At 38.7% G+C, this 21,968-nt stretch overlaps 2 protein-coding genes across 2 annotated transcripts in view; one reads left to right on the top strand and one right to left on the bottom strand.

Annotated features, from left to right (window-relative positions):
- Positions 1 to 13,575, top strand: part of LOC119652422 (trithorax group protein osa) — a 23,259-nt gene extending 9,684 nt beyond the window's left edge. The window contains exons 2-3 of the mRNA XM_038056545.1: positions 12,388 to 12,678; positions 12,756 to 13,575. Coding sequence (XP_037912473.1) covers positions 12,388 to 12,678; positions 12,756 to 13,379 — 915 coding nt within the window. The 3' untranslated portion in view covers positions 13,380 to 13,575. The remainder of the gene's footprint in view (positions 1 to 12,387; positions 12,679 to 12,755) is intronic.
- On the bottom strand, positions 13,400 to 21,968 carry LOC119652423. Its single transcript, XM_038056546.1, has 2 exons — positions 21,547 to 21,968; positions 13,400 to 13,937 (listed from the first exon to the last, which is right to left on the bottom strand). The coding sequence occupies exons 1-2, from the start codon at positions 21,859 to 21,861 to the stop codon at positions 13,725 to 13,727; spliced, it is 528 nt and encodes a 175-aa protein (XP_037912474.1). The 5' UTR covers positions 21,862 to 21,968; the 3' UTR covers positions 13,400 to 13,724.

The raw sequence follows: 21,968 nt of genomic DNA, 5'->3' as shown, positions 1-21,968 counted from the left end.
AGAGAATTCAATGGAAAGGAAAAAAAATAAATCGTTCGATTGCTCACAGTTAGCTCATTGCCTAGCAAAAAGTGAAACCACAGATATGTACAGTAAGTAAAGTTGCTAAAAACAATATATATATATATATATCTATATGATTGTCATTCACCACTTGGTTGGATAGAGCGCATCAACTACACCTACGCGCCGTCGCTCACGTTTACCTGAAATGCGCTTCAGCTCCCTCCACAACTTCCTGAAACGCTCACACTCCTCCTCTACTGCTCTGCGTCAAATGCCCTTAGCGGGAGATTAGTCGTACTCTGCAAATGATCGGTTAAAAAAGAAAACTGGACCAGAATTTAGGGGTTGAGTATCCAGGAATACTCTCTCAAGGTGATATTGAAAAGTAATAGCTTATCGTTTCCTAATTAGGTAAACTTTGAGGCTGTAAGCATTACCATAAGAAGCATAGTATAAAAATGGACTCTGTAAGGGAATTCTATTGAATATCAAGCAGCAGACAATATTCTGTTTACATACAAACTATTTCCATGCCCCTTTGCCTCAATTGAGAATGTGCACCAAAGTAAAATTTTATATAATTTGAAACTAAAAACTGGCTCTTATTGACTTAAACAACTAAAATAAGGCTCAAGAAATAATTATGACAATTTTTCCCGAGCCTTCGAAGTAAAATTATCTAAACAAGGCTAAAAGGAAGCTGAAGAGCTCAAACAAATCAAATATTCAAATATCTAAAACCAGTGACCCTGAATTAATAAAGGTGATCATTATTTGAAAATTCAGGGCGGAGCGTCAACTTAACATCAATAAATTTCATCACATATATAAAAGCTGCTAGAAGCACGGATTAATAGAAGATCTTTAAAGTACTGTGATCGAAAAGCCCGATGGCATGGTCACTTTTGTAGCGACAGTAACCGCGTTTTCTTGGGTGATCTGCGCGTGACTTGTCACCCAGCGAGATCAGGTAGAATTTAGCCTAATAGAGTAACTCATATTATACTTTATATATCTCTTCCCCTGATTTCAGGAAGTTATTTATATTTCACTGAGGATAGAACAAAGTACGTTGCCACAAATTCTCGTACTTTATCTGGTCTTGGGACAAACATGTAATATAAATAACATGATAGAGTTACTATCGTCGAAAGTATCATACCTATCAGACTTAACTACAAAATATTCGACCCTTTTTGGGATCCATCTACATACATATAGTAAGTCTTCTCTGGAAATTGAATACCATTACATGATACAATACTTTCATCAGAATACTCTCAACCTATCTCACTATCAAAGGTTAATTTAATTCTGCCCTAAGGGATGCCCTACTTACTATAATAAAATATTAGGTAGCAGAGAACCTGTACAAATTGCCATGACCAACATTGCAGGAATCGATAAAGGAAGTAATCACACTATAAATAGTGATAAGAAAGTGTAGACGACCCTGGACTCAAAATGTATGAACATATCCGAACATACTGTCTGAAAGCTAAAATATCGAAAGGCTATGCGCAAAATGGAGAACCATGTTTACTGACAAAACACAAATGTGTCAGTCGAGAGTATCACGCAAAAATTGAAAAAATAGAATTGCTAAATAATGAACATTTTCAAGAGCAGATAGAAATTTTACATCAGATTACATAACACCACGAAAATGTCAGTCAGTTGATTGCTATAAAGCACAAAATTCATTCATCTCCGGAATTAAATTCCAACGGAAGAATGGAACTATTCCACGAATTCCAATTCTATTAATTTTTCTCTTAAATTCTGATATTTTTAAGATAATCCCAGCTCATTATAATGGATATTCAAAGAAGTGCCATCTAAACAGAGTTCCAGAACAATGGATACAAATAAAAAGTTGTTCAAAACCATAAATAAAGTTATTTTTGCTAAGTCGATCCCAATGACGCTCTTAATTCAAAGTGCAAATAGTTAAGACCTTTAAGGATACCATTTACTATCTCGACTACATGAGAAATAAGGTGTTATAACTTCCTTCAAATCCATTTCAATAACTCAAACTCTAAAGATATCTGAAAATCGTCCAAGTCATGCCTAATCAAATAACTTTATCTAAATCTGCATACGCCAATATATTAAAAAGTTTACATCAAAATTCTCCAAGTTCAATAATCTTCAATTCAATTGCTTGTAGTCCGCACACGTGAATTGAACTCCTAAATTAGCTAATGTTAATTCAGTACTATTTATTCCACACAAAACGTCCAATCATGCATCTGAAATTAAAAATGAATCTAGTTACTCTACTTAAGTTATTATAATCGGCTCAGCTTTGGATATACGTACAATACACACTACACATTTTTCACTAGACAATTCAAGGTTATTCATTATGTAAAATTAGTTGTTAGTTTGTAACCTGAGGGAATGTGGAGTGTCGGTATGATATATGTATGGCACGTCTGTTATGTGCATATATAGAGCAAAAGACTTGAGTAGGAAGCATGTATATATCAGAGATAGTTTAATTTTGATAAAGTTTAGCCCAGGCAAAATTTGATTGACAATAAATAGATAGACTTGATAGTTACTTCCGGTTAATTCAAAATGGTCTAACGTAAAGAGTCCGGAATATCCAAATGATATCGGGCCTTTCCAATGAGTGTTAGGGTGGTTTGGTTTTACGATGTTAATATGGTAATCAGAGATTTATTTTTAATACTTAGTTAATCCTATCATGAGTGCAGATCAATTTTGGTTCACTTAATCACAAACTAGGATAAACAGCATTGTGTTATTTGTTTGTGGGGTGAATACAAAATGACTTAAGTTGCTAGGTGTCTCAATGACGAGGGTCTTACATATATATATAGCAAACTTTTTACAATGGTGTCTTTTGGATTGCGCCTGTATAAACACATCCTTGTTTATTCCTCTCCTATCTACTATACGAACAACAAAATTCCCGTGCCAAATAGATAATAAAACAACCGTCAAATTTCCCAAATTTAAATAGGTCTACTCTTTCATTCTTCCATTGTATGTTAATTTTACATTCCACAAAATGAGTTTCAGCTAAAATATCCACACTGTAGGTTCTTTGTAAAAAATAACTAAGCTTAAAGATATTTAGTCTAGAGATTTTTTGATCAAATTTCTTAACTCGTGGAGAGAATGGATTTAAAATACTTACTCATTGCCCTTTCAAAGTCTCAATTGCAAAATTAGTTCTAACCTCTGATAATTCCCATCCATTTACTTTAGTTAAGTAGTTATTATGTGTGGAAAAAACTAGCGCTTTTCGAAAAGCTAAATCTATTTTTTATAGGGACGCATGCATGTTCATAATCGTAAATGAAACATAATAACATTGAAGTGCTGCTTCCAATTAGTAAAACACATAGTACTTGAATCAGTACTTGAATACCTTCAGCCAATGAAGGTGTTAGCTTCACGTATTCACAGTCAAACATATTTATACTCAACTCAGTACTACATTTGCATTCGAATGACCCCTAATTAATTTCTATCACGATTATTTTTTGGAGAAAGATGAGCCACTTGTTTCATCAAGTCCTCGGAGCAAACAAATATTGATCAGCTATAAATGATAAATTTGAGTTCAACTCTTAAAACTAATTAACTTTATAAACCCGTCAATGAGGTGTGAAAGTGGCGCCTGATTTGCTTTTCATTTTGGCCATATTCTTGCGTTGTGTGTTTCCACTTTAATTTGGATCGTTTCGCACGTTTGGGTGGTCCTATGAGTAGGAACAATTATTCTACATATGTACATAGAATGTAGTGGCTACGGACGTCTACATGGCTTCTTGCCTTGGGGCATCCAACATTATAATACAAACCTACATAAAGGTACCCCACGGTGGCAGGCGACAATAGCCTGTCTGACACCCCAACAACGAATAAACGGGGAAGGAAGGAGAGCTGGAAACTAGCAAAAGAGATATGCTCAGAAGCTAGGCTAAGATGGGTAGTGGGAACTTTTAAACCACTGAAATTTCCCGGAGTAGATGGCATTTTCCCCGCACTTATCCAGAGAGGCCTAGGAATTATCTTAGCGTCTCTTCTGAGGATGGCAAGGGGGAGCATAGCACTGGGATACATACCAAAGGCATGCAGACGGGCAATAGTGGTCTTTATTCCGAAAGCGGGTAAAAAGGATCCTTTTCACCCTAAATCTTTCAGACTAATTTGGTGGAGAAGGTCCTAGACAACTATATTAGAACTAACCTTCTAAAGTGTAATCCCCTACATCACTGTCAGCACGCTTACCGAGCAGGACGGTCAACTGAAACTGCTGTGTATCAGCTGACAGAGGTACTACGGGATGCCAAAGAAACAAAAGAAATTGCACTGTGTGCGTTTTTGGATATCGAAGGAGCATTCGACAACACATCGCACACAGAGATACAAGATGGCCTGAGCCGCAAGGGAGTGGGAAACACCCTGGCATTCTGGATGGGCAAAATGCTAGAAAGCAGACAAATAGAGGTACCGACAGGTACATATTCTATTATCATGAACACCACTCAAGGCTGTCCACGGGGTGGGGTACTATCGCCGCTGATGTGCAGTATGGTAGTGGATGAACTCCTGGACGTGTTAACAAGTACTGGAATACAGGTCCAGGGTTACGCGGACGACATTGTATTAATCTGTAGGGGCAAATATGAAGATACCCTATGTGATAGAATCCAAACTGGACTAAGGGTTACTAGTGCCTGGTGCAGGAAGATGGAACTGCGGATCAACCCAACCAAAACCACCATAGTACCATTCACTAGGAGGCGTACGCTTGATCACCTGAAAGCCATAACATTGCATGATATGGAGGTGAAACGAGAAACAGAGGTCAAATATTTGGGAATTACGCTAGACCAAAAATTACTCTGGAAGACACATTTCGGAAACACTTGTCGAAAAGCCACGAGGGCTCTGATGACTTGCAGATCCATAGCAGGAAAAAAATGGGGTTTCAGCCCGAAGATACTACTTTGGATATATACTGCAATAGTAAGGCCAATGATTACCTATGGAGCGGTAATCTGGACAGAAAAAACCGAACTCAGCACACAAGCCAGGGAATTATGGCTTGCGTGTGTATCAGTGGGGCAATGAGGACATGCCCAACGGCATCCCTGGAGGTCCTTCTGGGATTAACCCCTCTCCATCTGCACATACAGCAGGCAAGGAGATCAATATTCAGAATAGCCGGTAGTATGAGTGAGGCTGGGAGCTGCCTAAATCGAAGGAAGATTGATATTCTTTCTAGGCGGTATCCCGAATTACTGATACCAAGGGATAACATGACAACGAGGTTTCACTTCGATAAGAAGTTTAAAACACGTTCGAGTAACAAGGCAAACTGGGAGAGCGTGGCTGCGACATACGGCTTAAACTAGCAACTGATTACTTGGTACACTGACGAATCCCTCACAGTAGAGGGAGCGGGTGCCGGTGTCATTGGTCCAAGGAAAATGTACTTTGGGCCAATGGGCAGGTACACTAGCATATTCCAGGCGGAAATGTACGCCATAGGCGGAAATATACGCCAATCTGCAAAGGAACTACAGGGGGCAGAACATAGCTCTTCTCACCGATAGCCAAGCAGCGATCAAGGCACTTAGGTCCAACCAGGTGAACTCTAAACTGGTATGGGAATGCCTTGAGAGACTGAATACATTCGGCTCGTCCAACAAGGTCTGGATACTTTGGCTTCCAGGCCATGCTGGGTTGGAAGGCCACGAGGCAGGGGATGAAGTAGCCAAGAAGGGAGCAGGGACGCCTTTATACGGGCCAGAACCCTTCTGTGGAATCGGAACCTCTATACACATCCCGGGAGAGTGTCCGGCACTTGTGCAAAGTAGGTCGAGGCATCTGGGAGAACACTTAATACCAGATGCAAAACTGAACGATCTACGCGTCAGGAATCACCGCTCACGGCTTTAGATATTTTATATATTATATTGGGCTTGGATTCATTAACACTATAAAACTCGTTACAATAGGTGTGAACGACTTGGTCATCTCATCGAGCCCACTGTTTTGGCTGAATATCACTCTTTTGTACTTCAGGGCGTAGGCATCCTAGTATGAAGTATACAGAAGGAAAACGCCTCATATACGTTAGCAAGTCTTACCCCAGCACTTTCCGGTAATTTAGGGAATCGATTCCCAAGCGAGATTCATTAGCTGGATACCACAGTCTGGAAAGAATTTTCTCCCTGCAAGCGAATCCTCGCAAAATTACTGCTCCAATATTTCTAATTCCTAGAATTTAAAGGGGAACATAACATTAAGGCAATCATTTCTCTACCGCAGAAAGCAAGCATTTCAACCTCAGAAACAGCCATCAGCATTCAGAATATCAGAGTCTTCCCAAGCACGGTTCAACTTTACCAACTGTAAAACTAATGTAAATTCAATTGAGCAGAGAGGAATCAATCACTTCATCAGAAACTAGAAGTCTGCGTACATAACTTCCATATTCAAGAAAACTGTATTAACTACGCTTCCAAAAAATCTCATAATCTAAATTGTTATTTAGGAATTGACGGAGCCCTGAATCCATTATCCATCTGATAGCGGACCGGAGCAAGAAGAAACTTTCTCCCACAGATTCTGGCCATGAATTCCTTATTTTTGTCTAGCACCTAAATTTGCAAAACAAAAACTATATAGACGACTTGGAATTTCGTCGGTTTCGTCCAGGGCAGTAGTAACTCATCAGACGCTGCCTCAAGTCCATCCTGCGAGTAGCCTTACCGAAGTGGTTACCGGATGTTTTTTGTCCTTTTGTATACAATTCATAAACACGAATGGGTTATAAGGTACAATCAATTACCAAACAAAAAATTAGACGTACCTCGCTCGGCTTAGGCCTGAATTTTACTAGGCGGTTTTTGCCGTGAATATAATTTAAAATGTTAAGTAACTGAGATAGCCTATGGGAAGTTGCCTCTGACCTGAACGAAACCTCTAGTCGTCTGTTTTTTTAATTTGGTGCTCACCCAAAAAGAAAGCTCCGTAGACCAAAAAAAGTTCTTGCTAACAAACCTCACTTTTTCACATTCTCTCCTGTACTACATTATTTGAACATACACCGCTTAACTCCAGGGGCTAAATAATTTTCTCATTCATTCATCCCTCGACTACCAACTCCATTAAACATTCTCACCTTCTTCACAACGTCATGTAAACCCTAATTTTTATTCAGTCTTAATATTTTCTATTCGATACACTTTTCTTGGATTTCGATTATGAACTAATGTTTGACCAAAAACAATTCTATCCGGAGAAACTTTCAATTCTACTTCATATTCTGCACCTGTCATATGGTTTGGCACTGTGATGTATTACAATGGAATCACTCTTTGTATTAACTTAGTCAGATTTGATTAGTTTATTTTCTTTTAAATGCAATAATTATTAGGGCAGTATAAAATAGTGCACCCATCCAAGTAAAATAAAAGCTCAGCTTGTGAACCACCAGAATTAGACAAAATTTGAATGATATGCTTCAGTTTTCTTCGAAGACGTTCTTTTCGACTGTTTCGCACCACGTAGTTCTAGGACAGGATAGTGGACAACAAGATGTGGGTTTTCAGTTGCTTACATTTCCAAACTTCGAAAAGTCGGTCGAAAACTGGTTCCCGACGCTATTGATTTGTAGATTCTGGAGAGCCCTACGCAAAAAAACATACGATCTCAGCTAAATCATATTACCAGCTTTTATCCAAATACATTCCTACCACGACTCCGAGCATCCTCAACAAAAAACATTCCCACCATCATCTTCAGTCAGTTTTCCTTTATCTTCAAAATCATGGATATGTTGAAATCGTTGAAGTTTTCATCTACTGCTCAACTTCCCTTTGACACCGGAGTGCCACATCGATTCAAAACCTTCAAATACTTCAAATCTATCTAAGGGTGTTCAGTGACGTATAACACTGAAGAAGGGAATAAGTGGTTCCCGAAATATCGCTAAAATAAAATACGAGCGAAAAATGAGAACGTCCAACCATTTACAACTTATTCCTAGTTAGGTAAGTCAGATAGAACTAAGTCAACGGGATGACAATTACCTCAAGTCCTCAATTCGTATCTAAGAAATGTTACTTAACCAACGAATTTATATGAGAACCTTGAGATAGAATGACCATCAGAGCTTATCGAGCTAACTGAAACCAACCACAAGGGTAGAGCTAACACTAAATGAGAAGAGGACGGTGAACCGGGGTCCGCTAATACGCACATTTCCACTCTGCTAGCCAGAATCAGGATAATGGGTAGGATTTCTTAAATGTCTTACCCCCTATTAAGTCATGTGCATTAATTCTAACTTAAGGACAGTCCAAACAGCGTGAGAAACGATTGAAAGCAATATTCCGATTGAAGAAAAAAGTAGAAAACAAGAAGACGCAACCAGTCGTCTGCGGAACCGGAAGCTCGTAACCTAACTATCGCCAGAGGGACCCCGAGAGACAAATCATATTCCCAATACATGTCTCTCCAGCCTCTGACATGGTCTACCAAACCCCAAAAATATTTTAGACCTTCACAAATTTGCATTACACTAGTGCTGTTATGAATTAAGCATCCGATGAGTTGCTCTTCGTCATAGAAAGTAAAATACAATTTTAAGAGAAGTAAAAGGCAATCACAAGAACGAAATCTCCCTCCTTTGGAATCTGAAGTCTTTATGTTTTCAACTAGGCGACTGCCGTCGTATTTCTAGTGTTGGCTCATCCACATCCATATCCCGCTAAGGAAGAAATGATGTAAGTACCTTTTGAGAGGGACTTTAACACTGGGCAGAAAAATAGAGAAGGGCACTTGTCAAAAGCTCAAATGGCCATACTTTTCAGTAATACTCGGAAATGTTAACATTTTCGAAGACTCTTATAAAGACAATCACTTACTAAACAACTAGTCTCATGAGGGATACCAAAATGACAAACATATAAGGTATGCTTTTGCAGAAAATGAAACAAACTCTTCTCTAAAAGGTTGGAGAGAAGTGAAGCAAAGGAACGTTTGAATGCTTACTGTTCACTCTTTTATGAAGTAGTCCTTATTAAATTCCAATTAGTCTGGAGTTCAGTTTCATTATTATCATACTTGTGCAGCCTACAGCAGCGGGATAGTGCAAAGATGCGCACAAACATCCATTATCAAGAGCGATATCAGCAAGTTGTTCGGAACTAGAACAGAACGGCGAACACTGATTATGTCATACAGGTTTAAGGGAAACTAAACAACCCGTAACTACATTCAAATTCGTCTGGTAATGGATATGGAGAAGTGTGCATAGTGATGATGCTTTCTGCTTGAAAATTGTGTCTACCCCCTAAACCCCCTCTAGCGGAAAACCAGCCAGTACTCCCAAAATGCGAAACTACATCGACTGGACCGGACAAAAACTAAATTGTCAATCAGATTCTGAAAAATATCCGGCGTTGAAAATTTTTCCTGATCGATCAAAAGCTGATCGCCGATTATCAGTTCGGCTTCCAGAATGAAAAGGATTAAATATAAACCTATCTTGAAGACTTACCTCAAGGGTCAATCATTCTCATTAAAATCGCATTCTGTCACGGCAAGAGTCCCCATCCGGCGTGTTCGAGAACCATCCCGAAGTCTTTAGTATTTATGAATTATATTTATTTCAAAGTCCGCGACGCTTAACTTTGATGATAATCCAAAGGATGTCTTACAACCAAATCTAACGTCTGTTCGTTTGTTCTAAATCAACAATTGGATAGGGAAAATAGACCTTCAAGGGATAGCGCGAATTCGCCTTTACCCAGATCGTCACCTTACGTAGAAACTACATGATATTAAAACAAACAACAATTGAGTGGCTAATTAATCAAAATTCTAATTTTTCGGGCGCCATAATACTCTTCAGATCCTTCTATATAAACTGTTAAATGAACCAATTTGGGTGCATAGATTTTTAGCGTATGATACATTCCGAATATCAAATTGCTCCAAGAGTTCGCTTCTCATGGTAGTCGAATAGAATTAAATACATCCAGAATTATCAAAAATAGTACCCTATTACTTCTAAGCTAACATATTTTGTTAATATTTGAAAATTCTTAATATTGAGCGCATATTAATTGCTTTTTAGTCCAGAAAATTGCATCAATTGTTTTCAGCTATACACAAATCGAAAAAAATAGATAATAGATGTTATGGAACCAAATAAAATCAATTTCAATATAACACTCGGATTTCGTGAATTATCATTCACATAAAACCGAGCTCGAGCGAAAATATTTAAACGAGGCAAATCCGCTTCTTTTCGACCGTTTCCAAAATATCAATATAGTAAAAAGTTCAAAAGATTGAAAGATTGAATTGCATTTACAATATTTTGGGAAACAACTGGTTCCCAAAATATTGTAAATGCAATATAAGAGTATCTTCTTTGACTCACCCTCAAATAAAAAGATAATGAAAGGTTAGTGACACAAGGAGTCCAAATTCAACCAAGAGATATCTTATACAGATCGGATCACTTCGGGTTATTTGCAGAAACATAAACCATTTTGATGCATGATCAATTAACAATAGTATCAACAATATTTTTCTTATTTTCAATTTGAATGTTCCTTTCATCGACCATTTGTAAATAAGGAAAACAGATAATCAATGCAACCACACCCCTAATATGTCTCTATTAGGCTATATGAAAATTGCGTTGAGACAGAGGAATTATTTCTTTCCATGTACTACATATCGATTACCACCTTACTAATGAAAGGTAAACCACTTTTGATCGGTACAACCATGCAGAGAAAAACAAAAACAATTGCATGACTCTCGAAATATTTTCTTGTTTTTCCCTCATTCCCTCTAGATGGTTCTAAGTATCTTTCAAGGACAATCATTTGTTCCGTTGAAGTTGTTTAGGTGTGTGAAGTAAACCGCTCTATTTTCATAATTAATGTGTATATCTAAATATTTAAAGCTGGTTCAATCAATCCAGTTAGTCGGCATACAGATATCATTCAATTTGCATTCACTTTTAATAAAGCGTACATATTAAAAGTCAATAGACGTCCAGTTGCACAGCATGATAAGTACAATAACAATTATCTTAATGGTCGGTTTATTTTATAACAATCACTTCTGAGAAATATAAGGGGGCTAGGGATTTTATTTGGAAAAAAATCAATGGGTAGATTCTCCTTATTTGTCCGTGACGTCCTTTTAAAATATTCTATTTAAAATCAATCGAATATTAAGGAAATGACTACTCCGAAAAAGGTTTTATGGTATAACAGATATGAATTATATATCTCAAAATTATAGTTAATAATTAGTACTTACGGAACAAAAAACTTTTCTACCGACAGAAATAGCTAAGTTAAATGAGATTTAGCTAGTAATCACAAAGTGGCACCACCAGCGTATTATCCCCATTTTTGAGTATTAATCTCAATCTTTTTCTTAAAAATTAATAACACAACGTTATTCTGCAAACACCCCCTTAAATAACTCAATTTTTGCTACAAACCACATCAACTGCGACTATTTGTTAACACTTGTACACTCGAGTCTAGTCGATTTAAATTTAATAACTTCCAACGAATGAAGGAAAAAACGAAGGCAAAAACGAAACGCTAATAAAAAATTACAGCAGAACAAACTCCAATAAATTCGCAAATAAGATGATTGGTAAATTAATTATATATAATCAGATCATTCAGATTGCAATGCGGCTGCCTACCTGCCTATATGTCTACCAATCAACCTGGCCAAGCATACCAGCATAATATTGTTGTAATTTATGGAATTCTCGAGAGTGCATGTTACCAATAATGAATCAATCGTTTGGTATTTCATGCGTACATAATTGCAATTTGCACAAACTTATGCATCATGTACTCTGCAGTTGTCGTTCGTCGTCAACGCAATGTTGTTTAACTTTTCAAGTCACATCCGCACTTGTATGGTTGAGAAGAATTGCAATTATGTAATTAATTGCGAAAAAAACTATTCAGTCCAGTGGTAGAATTGGAAAAATGTAGTAATCTTGGTGTGGATAGAGTTGTTAAAGCCATCGCTATGCAATACAAGAGGCCATTGAACATAATTAGCTGAATTGTGCAATAGACCGCTGACGATTGATATCCGCCAATTATCAATTATAGATAAGCCTCTGCGTCTACTATTTCTAAACAAAAAAAGCGAAATCATGTTTCTGCTTTTTTGCCATAACTTAATTACTCAATTTCTCTAGAAAAAATGTAAAAGAGAATTGCCTCATAGCCCTAGTCTCTATTTCGCTACTCAAGTTACTGGTTTCTTCCTTTCCGTAAACATCATATACAGAATAATACTAAGGTAATTTTCCTTTATTTACAGATTGCAATTCTTCTTGTGTGCACACTACAATATGTGAATTGTGCTGGACTGTTGCGAACACCAAAAGTCTACAACGCTTTAATTACAACTGATGAAAACCTGACTCCAAGTCGGGCTTTCCCACTCATCCAACCGACAATCCATGAAACTGGTATCGCAGCATTCCCGTTTGGTTTCCATGCTTACCGTTACATTAATCCAGGACTTCGCTCACAGTTTGGGCCTCCAGGAAGTGACGCTCTATTTCGAAGTGCTCCACCACACCCTTACGGCGCTTTCCCTAAAGAACAGGTATAATTTGAAACAAGTGTTTTCCAAATCAGCAGAAACTAAAGTTATATACACCACTAAATTTCTTTTAACTTTAGATTCCGCTAGAATCACCTCAGAATCAAATACCAGAATCCGGACCAGGGCCATTAGAACTACCACCATCTTCAAGTCAGGCTCCAATCCGTGCCCCTGAAGGTGAAATTCGTCCACCATTCGCATTGCCTCATCCACCACAGGGCGGAGAACAACTTCCAATTCCACCAGAAGCAGGCCGTCCCCCAATTCCACTCAATGAATTCGGACTTCCACCAAGTCTAGTTCCACTACCATCCTTCCCTCGCCCACAGAATCCAATCAACTTGCAACCCTACCCATTCAACAGTTACCCATTGATCTATGATTCATACAACAATTTCCCTGAACAGTATCTTCCTCCATTCGGATATTATCCTCCTGCAACTGCTTTTGGAAACGCCGGACCAAAGAAAGAAGGCCAACCTGGTTTAAAGCCAACTGTACCAGCTGAAAAGCCACAATCGCCACAACCTGCACAAAACCCAGCTAGTGGAGAAGCAAGTAACAGTGCAACGTTGTCTCCAGATGCATTAAAGGTTCAACCAAACATTGATGGTATTAAGAATATTAGCGCCAACAGAAATAGCGAAGTCCCAGATGTACCACCACCACCAATACCATCTGGTGCTAAAAGTGCTGAATAAACGAGAATGAAAGTGACAAATTGAAGAAACAAATCTTCTTTAATGTCTACAAATTAGAATTTATTTAAAATTACAAATATTTAACTTATTTTATTTTATACGAAATGTATTGTAAAATTTGGATATATTTTGATATTCAGTTGTAATTTTAGAGTATGTACGATGTATGAAAATAAATCCTAGTTTTTAAATTTAACTCAAATGCATTTTATTTTGATCGTACTTAAAATCTCAAAAACATATTCCACGTGTTACATTTAAAGCCAGCTGCTGAAGAAATAGCAAACATTAATTCTCAATTGAACCGTTATTTGAACTAAAATACCCATCACTGGAGTTTAAACTTTAATTCAATTTAAATCTAAGTTTCTTGTAGTCTGGAACTCCGTAGGCGGTCACGACCATGTTCATTCCACGAGCATATTTTCCTTTAACGTTTAAAAAGAACCAGTTGTATCCTGGACCACCGTCTTTCAACGAAACTTCAGCACCTGTTCCTGGTGGCATTTTATCCTGGACTTTCAAGCAAGTAATCTTAATCGGCGCATCAATATAAATCTAGAAAGAGACGGAAGTTTTAAGTATAATATATGGAAAGTTTTGCAATTTTTTACAATAAAATACAAATATGAAAATTATATAAAATATAAAGGCTTATAAAAAACGTCAGATTAGCAGAATTGAATTATCATCGCTTTAAAATAGTTCACTGCATCTGGTGACTTTTTTAGTTGCTAATTAGTTGAGAATCAGCGGATAGAAATAAAAATACAAGAGAGGAGGTTTTCACATAATTGTGCCAGTCATATAAAAAGGTTAGTGATGCTACAGCTAGAGGTTCTCAACCAAAGGCTATGATGAGGTTAGCTCGTTTTCTGGAAATTTTGAGGAAGAATGCATCTCACCCCGGTGCCCTAATTATTTAAAAAGGCAGCAAAATCGGAAAAAGTTGGACACTGCCAGAACGTGAAGAAATTAAACATCGCTACTATGCACTTACAAGGCTCAAAGGCTCAAAATTTAAGCTGAAAACCTAATTGGCGAATATCACATACCAATTCTACGGATCATCTTTGATCCGCTGGTAAAGAATTCTGTGTCAGTCGCGGCCGTCTTCAACCCTGTCCTGGTTAGAAAACCCTTTGAACCTCGGCTTGCATGTGGCGTAATCCACAGGGACTACTCAGTTCCCGAGGTACATTTCATCTGGACTCACGCTACAGCGTATTCAATGTGGAGGTCCAAGAAGAAATGGTTGAAGACTACTTTGAAGCATCTGCCAAGTCCTAATAGCACCTACCCCGCAATAAAACAGCACGTTAAGATGAGACAAACCACGGCTGTATACATCCAGGAAACCATCCTCAGGCGGAGGCCCCAGTTCCTTACAACGATCCTCTCGTAGACTTAGGAGGATCTAATATATATTGTTACGTTACTTGCTTTTGATTTGTAGGTTCATATCACTGGATTGCGTAGTACTAAACAAAAATCTGTTCTATAACTTTAACATAAGCGTTCATTTTATACTAAATTATACAACCATACTGCACAATTAATTAAAGAACAATTCCTTCAACTGGTACCATTCGAAGCGCATTTATAACCGGCGCGATCTTTTCTAACTCGAGAACTAGATTGACTCCGTGAGTGACCTAGGGCCCTTTTATTTCCCATGGAACATCCCAGAAAAACTTGTAAACACTTTACTAGAAAACTAATTTGCCCCTTTGATATCATCTCCTTGCTGGCATTGGAGTCATCTGTCAAAAATTATCCTAATTAAATATTCGCCATACTGTTATACAATCTTGGTGTCCTGGCTAATTCGCATTACTACAATTTGTATAGACGTCACACTTAAATTTCCCAAGTGATTTTCGTCACACTGTCCATCGCCTAAACATATTCAGCCTGAACAAGAATCATCGCTATTTGCCTGGGATTCGAATCGTGTCCGTCTCTCTAGGTTTTCCAATTTCATGTACGTCCGGCTTCTATCTACTTCGCCTAATCTGAATTGAATTTCTTAATTTCCCAAAGGTCCTTCCAATTTCAATTGCAACTTTCATTTATCTCCGTTCTTGGACTGTAAACTATAGAACAATATTAGTTGGTCCCGGAAGGAGCTGCGCCCTGATAATGGCTTTGCTTCAATTATAAAAACCCGTTCGAGTGTAATTTCAAGCTCAATTATCAGCATGTCCTTTTGTCTTGGTATCTTCGGTCATGCAAACTCATGCTGATCACATAATCTTAGGCAATCTGATCTTAAATATCTAGCCCAATAGAACTGCCGCTCGTCCTTCGCTATAGTTTCGCTGACATCCAAATGCTCACTGCTTACTTCTTCATAATGTCCCAAAGTAATTCCCCTTGTCCTTGTTCGTAACGCAACAATCAACAGTTGTACAGCTCCAAGACCTTTATTTTCCGAAACGTTGAACACATATCTCCCCACTTGTAGAAGATTCTGTCGTTGTGCCACATAAGCCTTAGCAATCCAAATTTTAACCATTAATTCATCCCAGTTTCATCTTTGGTTTAGCTCCTCCAAACTAATTGTTTCCTTTACTTTTACCAATTTTTCAGAACCTTGCCATAATTGCTCGAAAGTCAGCTCTTTTTCTGCGTGGCACTGAAAGGATAAACACGATTGAGTCGGTCTACTCACTCACTCATGTATCCTCCTTACTTTTCAATTTTGCGGATCTTCTTCTATCTCTCTCTTCACTTACTTTATTGTAATTATCAAAAAACTGTTGCCTTTTCCGTGCCCATTTATCCATTCATTTTGATCCCTGCCGCCTCCTGCAACGCTTCTTATAATTCCGTGTTGCGCACCTTCCTCTACTCCAGTCATTACACTCGCTTCTAAAAATGCGCATAAGTATAGCTTTCAAGTCACTATGCGAGTTGTATACTGCCTTGCCGTCCAGCATATGCTTGTTGTTACCTTTGTGCTGAAAGGTCTCAAGTTCCTATCAATCGCTTCTCGCCTCTCCACACTTTCCGTCGGCCTCGTGAATAGTCACCTCCTCAGGCTTTCCACTGTTCCGCCTGGTATGCTCATCCTACTTACATATTTCTTCTTGCTGTTTCGTACCTTCTCGCATGGCCTCCTTTTGCCATTTTACCCCTTCACTTATGACCTCCTGTTCTACAACCCCTCAATAGTTGCCCTTTTGTTCTACAGTCACCTCCAACTTTCTCGTAAATTCCTTTATCCTCTCGTTTAATTCTCTCCAACTATTCACTCTTTTCCAACGGTTCATCACCTGCCTGGAGTGTTTCAATGATTTTCTTCATGCCTTCGTTCTGTTCTTTTACTGCTTCCGTAATTTTTGCTAGCCTTTCGTCTTATCGTGCATGCGCTTCCTCTTCCTGTCTTCTGATCTCTTCCATAAATCTTCCTTGTTCGTACATATAGCTCGCATTAGAGCTGCTATGCCGTTGTTGTTTACCGTGGACGTTCCAGCTGCTTCCTCGTGACCTTCAACACACAATGTAGGCTCACACTGTAATTCACGTTCCTCGACGTTAACACCTCCCGATTCCAAAACTTCGTCTCCTCTGTAATTCCGCTTTAGTTTCCGTCGTAGGAAGCTGTTCTACTTTCAAGCTTTCGAATTTAACCATTTTGGCTTGTGCAATTCCACCGCTGTCGCCAGTTGTTGCGTTACTTCTTCTACATAGAATCGCATCACTGAATTGTGTAGCACTAGACAAAACCCCATTCTACAACTTTTATTTTTGCGTTTATTTTACACTAAATTATACAACCACACTGCACAATTATTTTAAGAACAACTCCATCCACTTATACAACTGGAGCCGTATTTATAACCGACGCGATCTGCTCTAACTCGAGAACTAGACTAACTCCGCGGGGGACCTTCGGCCGTTTTATACTCCATGGAACATTCCAGAAAGGCATCTAAATACTTTAATAGAAAACTATTACATGCCTTTGACAAGATTCCCTTACTGCCATTAGAGTCATCTGTTAACAATTAATATTAACAACCGTTGACGCAACAATCCAATTGGCTCAGGGCCTTGAAGTGTTCTGCAGCACTTCATTCATGATCGTAACGGTACACTACAGGATAGGCTCTAAGAGCGAATGTGATTAGCATCACTCTCGCTTGAGATTATTGCCCTAATTTGACTCAGATACTCATTTACAGCTGAGTCGACTGGTATCCGACCTCAAATTACGATACAAATACCACTGCCACCAGTGGGGATCGAACCGTGACCTTCCGTACAACAGCCTTGTGCTCTAACCACTCAGTTATCCGGACACAATGTTAACAATTCCCGTAACTAAATATTCGCCCTACTGTTATATAATTTTGGTGGCCTGGGTAATTGTCATTCCTACGATTTGCATAGACCTCACACATAATTTTCCCAAAGTGATTTTCGTCAAAATATATAATCCAGGATCCAGCATCGCACCCAAATATTTTACATTGGAAGAAAGTGCTATTCCTTGGGGAGTGAAATTCAGCTGTGTTTTGGTTAGATCGATGCCATGTAGTATCTTGCGGAAAACATCTCCAACGCAAGCATCACCAGAAGAATTTCATCCATCACTATTAAATGTCGTTCCCAAAATACAGCAGCACATTTAAGGTTTTCTAGCTTCTCTAGCTTATATATTTGTACGGGTAGTCCCCAGCCCCATGTGGGTTTTACTCCGTAAGCTGCTGCCACTTTCAGACTAAATTAAAAGAAGGACCTCGTCTATTATAGATAATTCTCTATTTGATTTTTCAATTGTGTACACCCGAAACCTATGGTCACATATAAATTTGTTCAAGCTGCAGTATTGAGCCAAAATCGAACTATGTAATGTCCTAGAACCCCCGGCTGGTAAGCACAAGAGGTCCATTGGACGAAAGCAAACTAAACTCGACTCAGGGCCAACTGGAGTTGCTACGCCTTCCTGATATAGACTCTCCGGCATGAAGCCAATATAATTCTATCCTAAAGAGGGTCAAAATCAGCTTGAAGTCAACTAGTGCCCAACCTGTCTAGTGTAGGAACTAAGACAGGCACTTTCTCTATCCTCGATTCGACTTTTATTTAGGTTTTTAAAGTTTTTTGTAAAACAAAACCTTATTAAAATCGGTTTACTATCTGTTTGTCTATCAGTTAGTCTGTCTGTCGGTCACATGCATTTTTCGCGGAAATGGTTATAGCGATTAATACCAAATTTGGAACTGTGAATGCTCACGAATACAGTGAGTCACATCATTCTATGTCAAATTTATACGGGCGGTCCCCATACATGCAAAAGGCGCTGTACATTTTTTTCACCAATTAGAGTCGTGTGGTGTGTCAAATAAAAGGTATTGTAGTTCCTACTTTTTGAAGCCGGTGTTAGTTTTGACATTTAGTGGAAAGTTGAAGAGTATGGAGGGTCGAAACTGATCAATTCTTTGAAGGACCCATTCTCAGAAACTGCCTAACTGAAAAATCTGAAAAAAATCAAGAGGCTGCCACTATTTGGTACCTAGGCTCCGAAGAACCCCCCATTCCGATATCCGTTAAAATAAAGTTAAATAATAGCACCTTGCAATAATTTTTAGTAATTGATTGCAAAATTCCCCTTAAGTTCATCCTAGAATCAATACACAAAACCTTACGGGAATCATCCAGCTTCCGCTTCCCCGGCACAACCTTTGCTTGTTCTTTCTGAACCATGAGTGGCATTATTTCGTTTAGGCCTGGATTTTTTCTCAGCAATTACTGATTTGATTTTCCCACGCGACTGCGACTGTCGAGTCTCCAAGCAAGGTACTGATTCACAGTGCTCCTCGCTGTCAGCGAAGTTTATATGGACTGGCAACTAGAAGATCTTACCAAAAGATTCCGATTATTTAAAAAAAGATGGTCTGGCGATCGTGATGGGCGATTTCTACCTCTTCATACAGTCTTATTAGCAGATGTTGACGACCTCCCTGGTCAGCTTTGTGAGAATGAACGGAAATTCATTCTACCACAATGACTTTGTCTTTGGATCAAAACAAAACCATTTTTTCCAGCCTTTGTCCCGTTCACAAGAGGTCGGCTCGTCGTGATCGGTTTCGCCATTTGGCTCTATCGAATGTCTGATCTGGGTGCGATCTCGAGGCTTTTAAATCCCCATCCAACTTATCAAGCCACCGTTGTTTCGGCCTGCTTTTGGGTAGTTTACCATCGACTTCGATGTTCAGACCAATCTTGACAATCTTCTCGTTAGCACGAATTGCGTGACCATACCATCGAAGACGCCTCTCGCGCAATTTTTCCACGATCGGTGCAACCCCATAACGACCGCGGATATACTCATTTTGGATGTGATTTAAACGTGTCACGCCACTAATCCCACGCAACATCTTCGTCTCCATTGCCGCAAGGCGTCGTTCATTGTCTTTTATAGTTGGCAAACACTCAGAACCATGGAAGGCGGCAGGACTGACGACATTGCGGTTCCCTATAATGATGGATTATATACAGTTATGATGGTCCCGAAAATCGAAATTTTTTTATTGCATATTCTTTAAGTATACTATCTCAAGAATACTTTCACCAAGTTTCATAACGGTCGGGGCATTAGGTCAGAAGCTGTAGCTATTTCTAACGCATTACCTCGCTGCCCCAGTGTAGTTGTGCATAGACTTTTGATCCTTCATCACCGTATATACTGCTAGTAGTTGCAACCACAAGAGAAGCTATAATGGCTTGTAGCCAACATCACATCAATGTTTTGGCCCTGGAATTGAAGACTCCATGCAAATAAACAAGTTAGTTTTTAAAATGGGAAACACCAACCTAAAACTTTAAACGCGATTGTCTCCGAATTGTGTTTTTGTAAAAGTGCCTTTGCGGTGAGCAATCAATCGCTTCAGCTTCGGTTATCTGGTCTCATATACTAGACGGTGTTTTTCCTGTGAATATAATTGGCACCCAGGAGGTGTTTGCACATTAATATGAAGAACCGAATAATAACTAATGACCACTTCGGTCTCGCTGCTCCCAACACAGAGGCGAGGCAGCGCTTGATGTGTTAACTCTGCTCTAGATGAAATCGTAATCATCTGTATATTTCTTGCACAAGAAAGTGTTTCACAGAACGTGGAAAAATTGCAGCAGGCCTGCAAAAAAAAACCCAATTTCCGATGGAATTCAGGTATTGAGGAATGCTAAAGGGTGCTTTCAACGCAGAAAAAGCAACTACATTTGTAACAAGTCGGGAAACCGGAAGCTGGACGCTTCAGGTACGAAAGGTTTTGTGTATTTCTTAGTACGTAGCACGTAATATATCCATATATTATGTGAAAGTATCCACTTTCGGGTGATATTGACATTCAGAGTCTTCAATTTTCAAAAAAGGAACAAATTTGAGGTATTATAACTTTGTTAGTAATAGTGCGATTTCCACCAAACTTGGTAAGATCATGCTCCATATTGTAGCCTATATCACTGCAAAATTTCATGGTACTAGGATGAACTTAAGGGGAGTTTCTAACCAATTACAAAATATTGTAGTAATATACTATTATTAACTTTATTTAAACAGATATCGGCATGGAAGGTATTTCGGAGTCCAGGCACCATATAGTGGCAGCCTCCTGATTTTTTTCAGATTTTTCGGTTTGGTAGTTTCTGAGAATGGCCCCCTGAAAGAAGTGATCACTTTCAAACCCCCGCGCTCCCCACCCTTCCAACGAATGTCAAAACTAAGATCGGCTTTGAACAATGCGTTCAACTCTGGAAAATGGGAAAATAAATCATAGAATCCCTAGGCGAACCACCGTTTGGAGAACACAGTTCTGCAACTCGAACGATGGATTAAAAATATTCCACAAAGTTCTGTTCTAGATCCTTACTGCAGTTAATTATATATAATGGAGTATTGACGCTACCCCTTCCTAACTACGTAACAATGATTGGCTTCGCGGGTGGAAATTGGAATAAATTGTATTTCAATGCCCCATATTTACTCGCACCTTACAAGATTGGAGACTTTCGTAGAAAGGCTCTTAACAGTTCATGGTATTTTGCGCCAAATCTTAAAAAACTATAATATTACCATCAAGAGAAAGTATCTTATCCAACATTGATCACTCTAAACGTGAACATTCACATGAAACCTGCATTCTTGTATCCTCACCTCGAACACACCATCTATTGTGCTTTGTTGAAAATTCTCAACTTGTATATTTTCATTATGGACAATTTGATGATTTCCAACGCAATTTCCGTATTCCACGTCATTTTGAGGAAAGTTTCCCTTTGGCAGTGGAGGTGGTTGAAACTCGGTCACAGAATGGGATATAACTCTATTTTTTGTAACATTACGGTCTATATAGTTGGTATTATTCACGACGACGTTTAACGGCGCGTTATTTATCACCGGATGGCTTCGAACTAATGCCACAAATAAAAGAAATTGTGTGAAGTAAATAATTTCTAACCTAAGCGACATCTTTGCTAGCCACTGAGCCCCTATAAACTATTTTGCATTAAAGAAAGAATAATCAGAATCTGCTAATCAATGCCCCATAAACTAATGGACTGTTATCAATTCGACGC

Source organism: Hermetia illucens, chromosome 3 (genome assembly GCF_905115235.1).
Source record: "Hermetia illucens chromosome 3, iHerIll2.2.curated.20191125, whole genome shotgun sequence".
NCBI classification, from domain to species: domain Eukaryota; kingdom Metazoa; phylum Arthropoda; class Insecta; order Diptera; family Stratiomyidae; genus Hermetia; species Hermetia illucens.
The sequence above is the reverse complement of the archived record's forward strand: the minus strand, read 5'-3'. Positions and strand labels throughout refer to the sequence as shown.

Excerpts from the sequence above, each read along its gene's own strand:
- LOC119652423 (XM_038056546.1), bottom strand. The coding sequence starts at position 21,861 with ATGTCGCTTAGGTTAGAAATTATTTACTTCACACAATTTCTTTTATTT. Across the intron at positions 13,938-21,546 it reads CAATAGATGGTGTGTTCGAG|ATTTATATTGATGCGCCGAT; the intron begins GTGAGGATACAA and ends GTCTCTTTCTAG.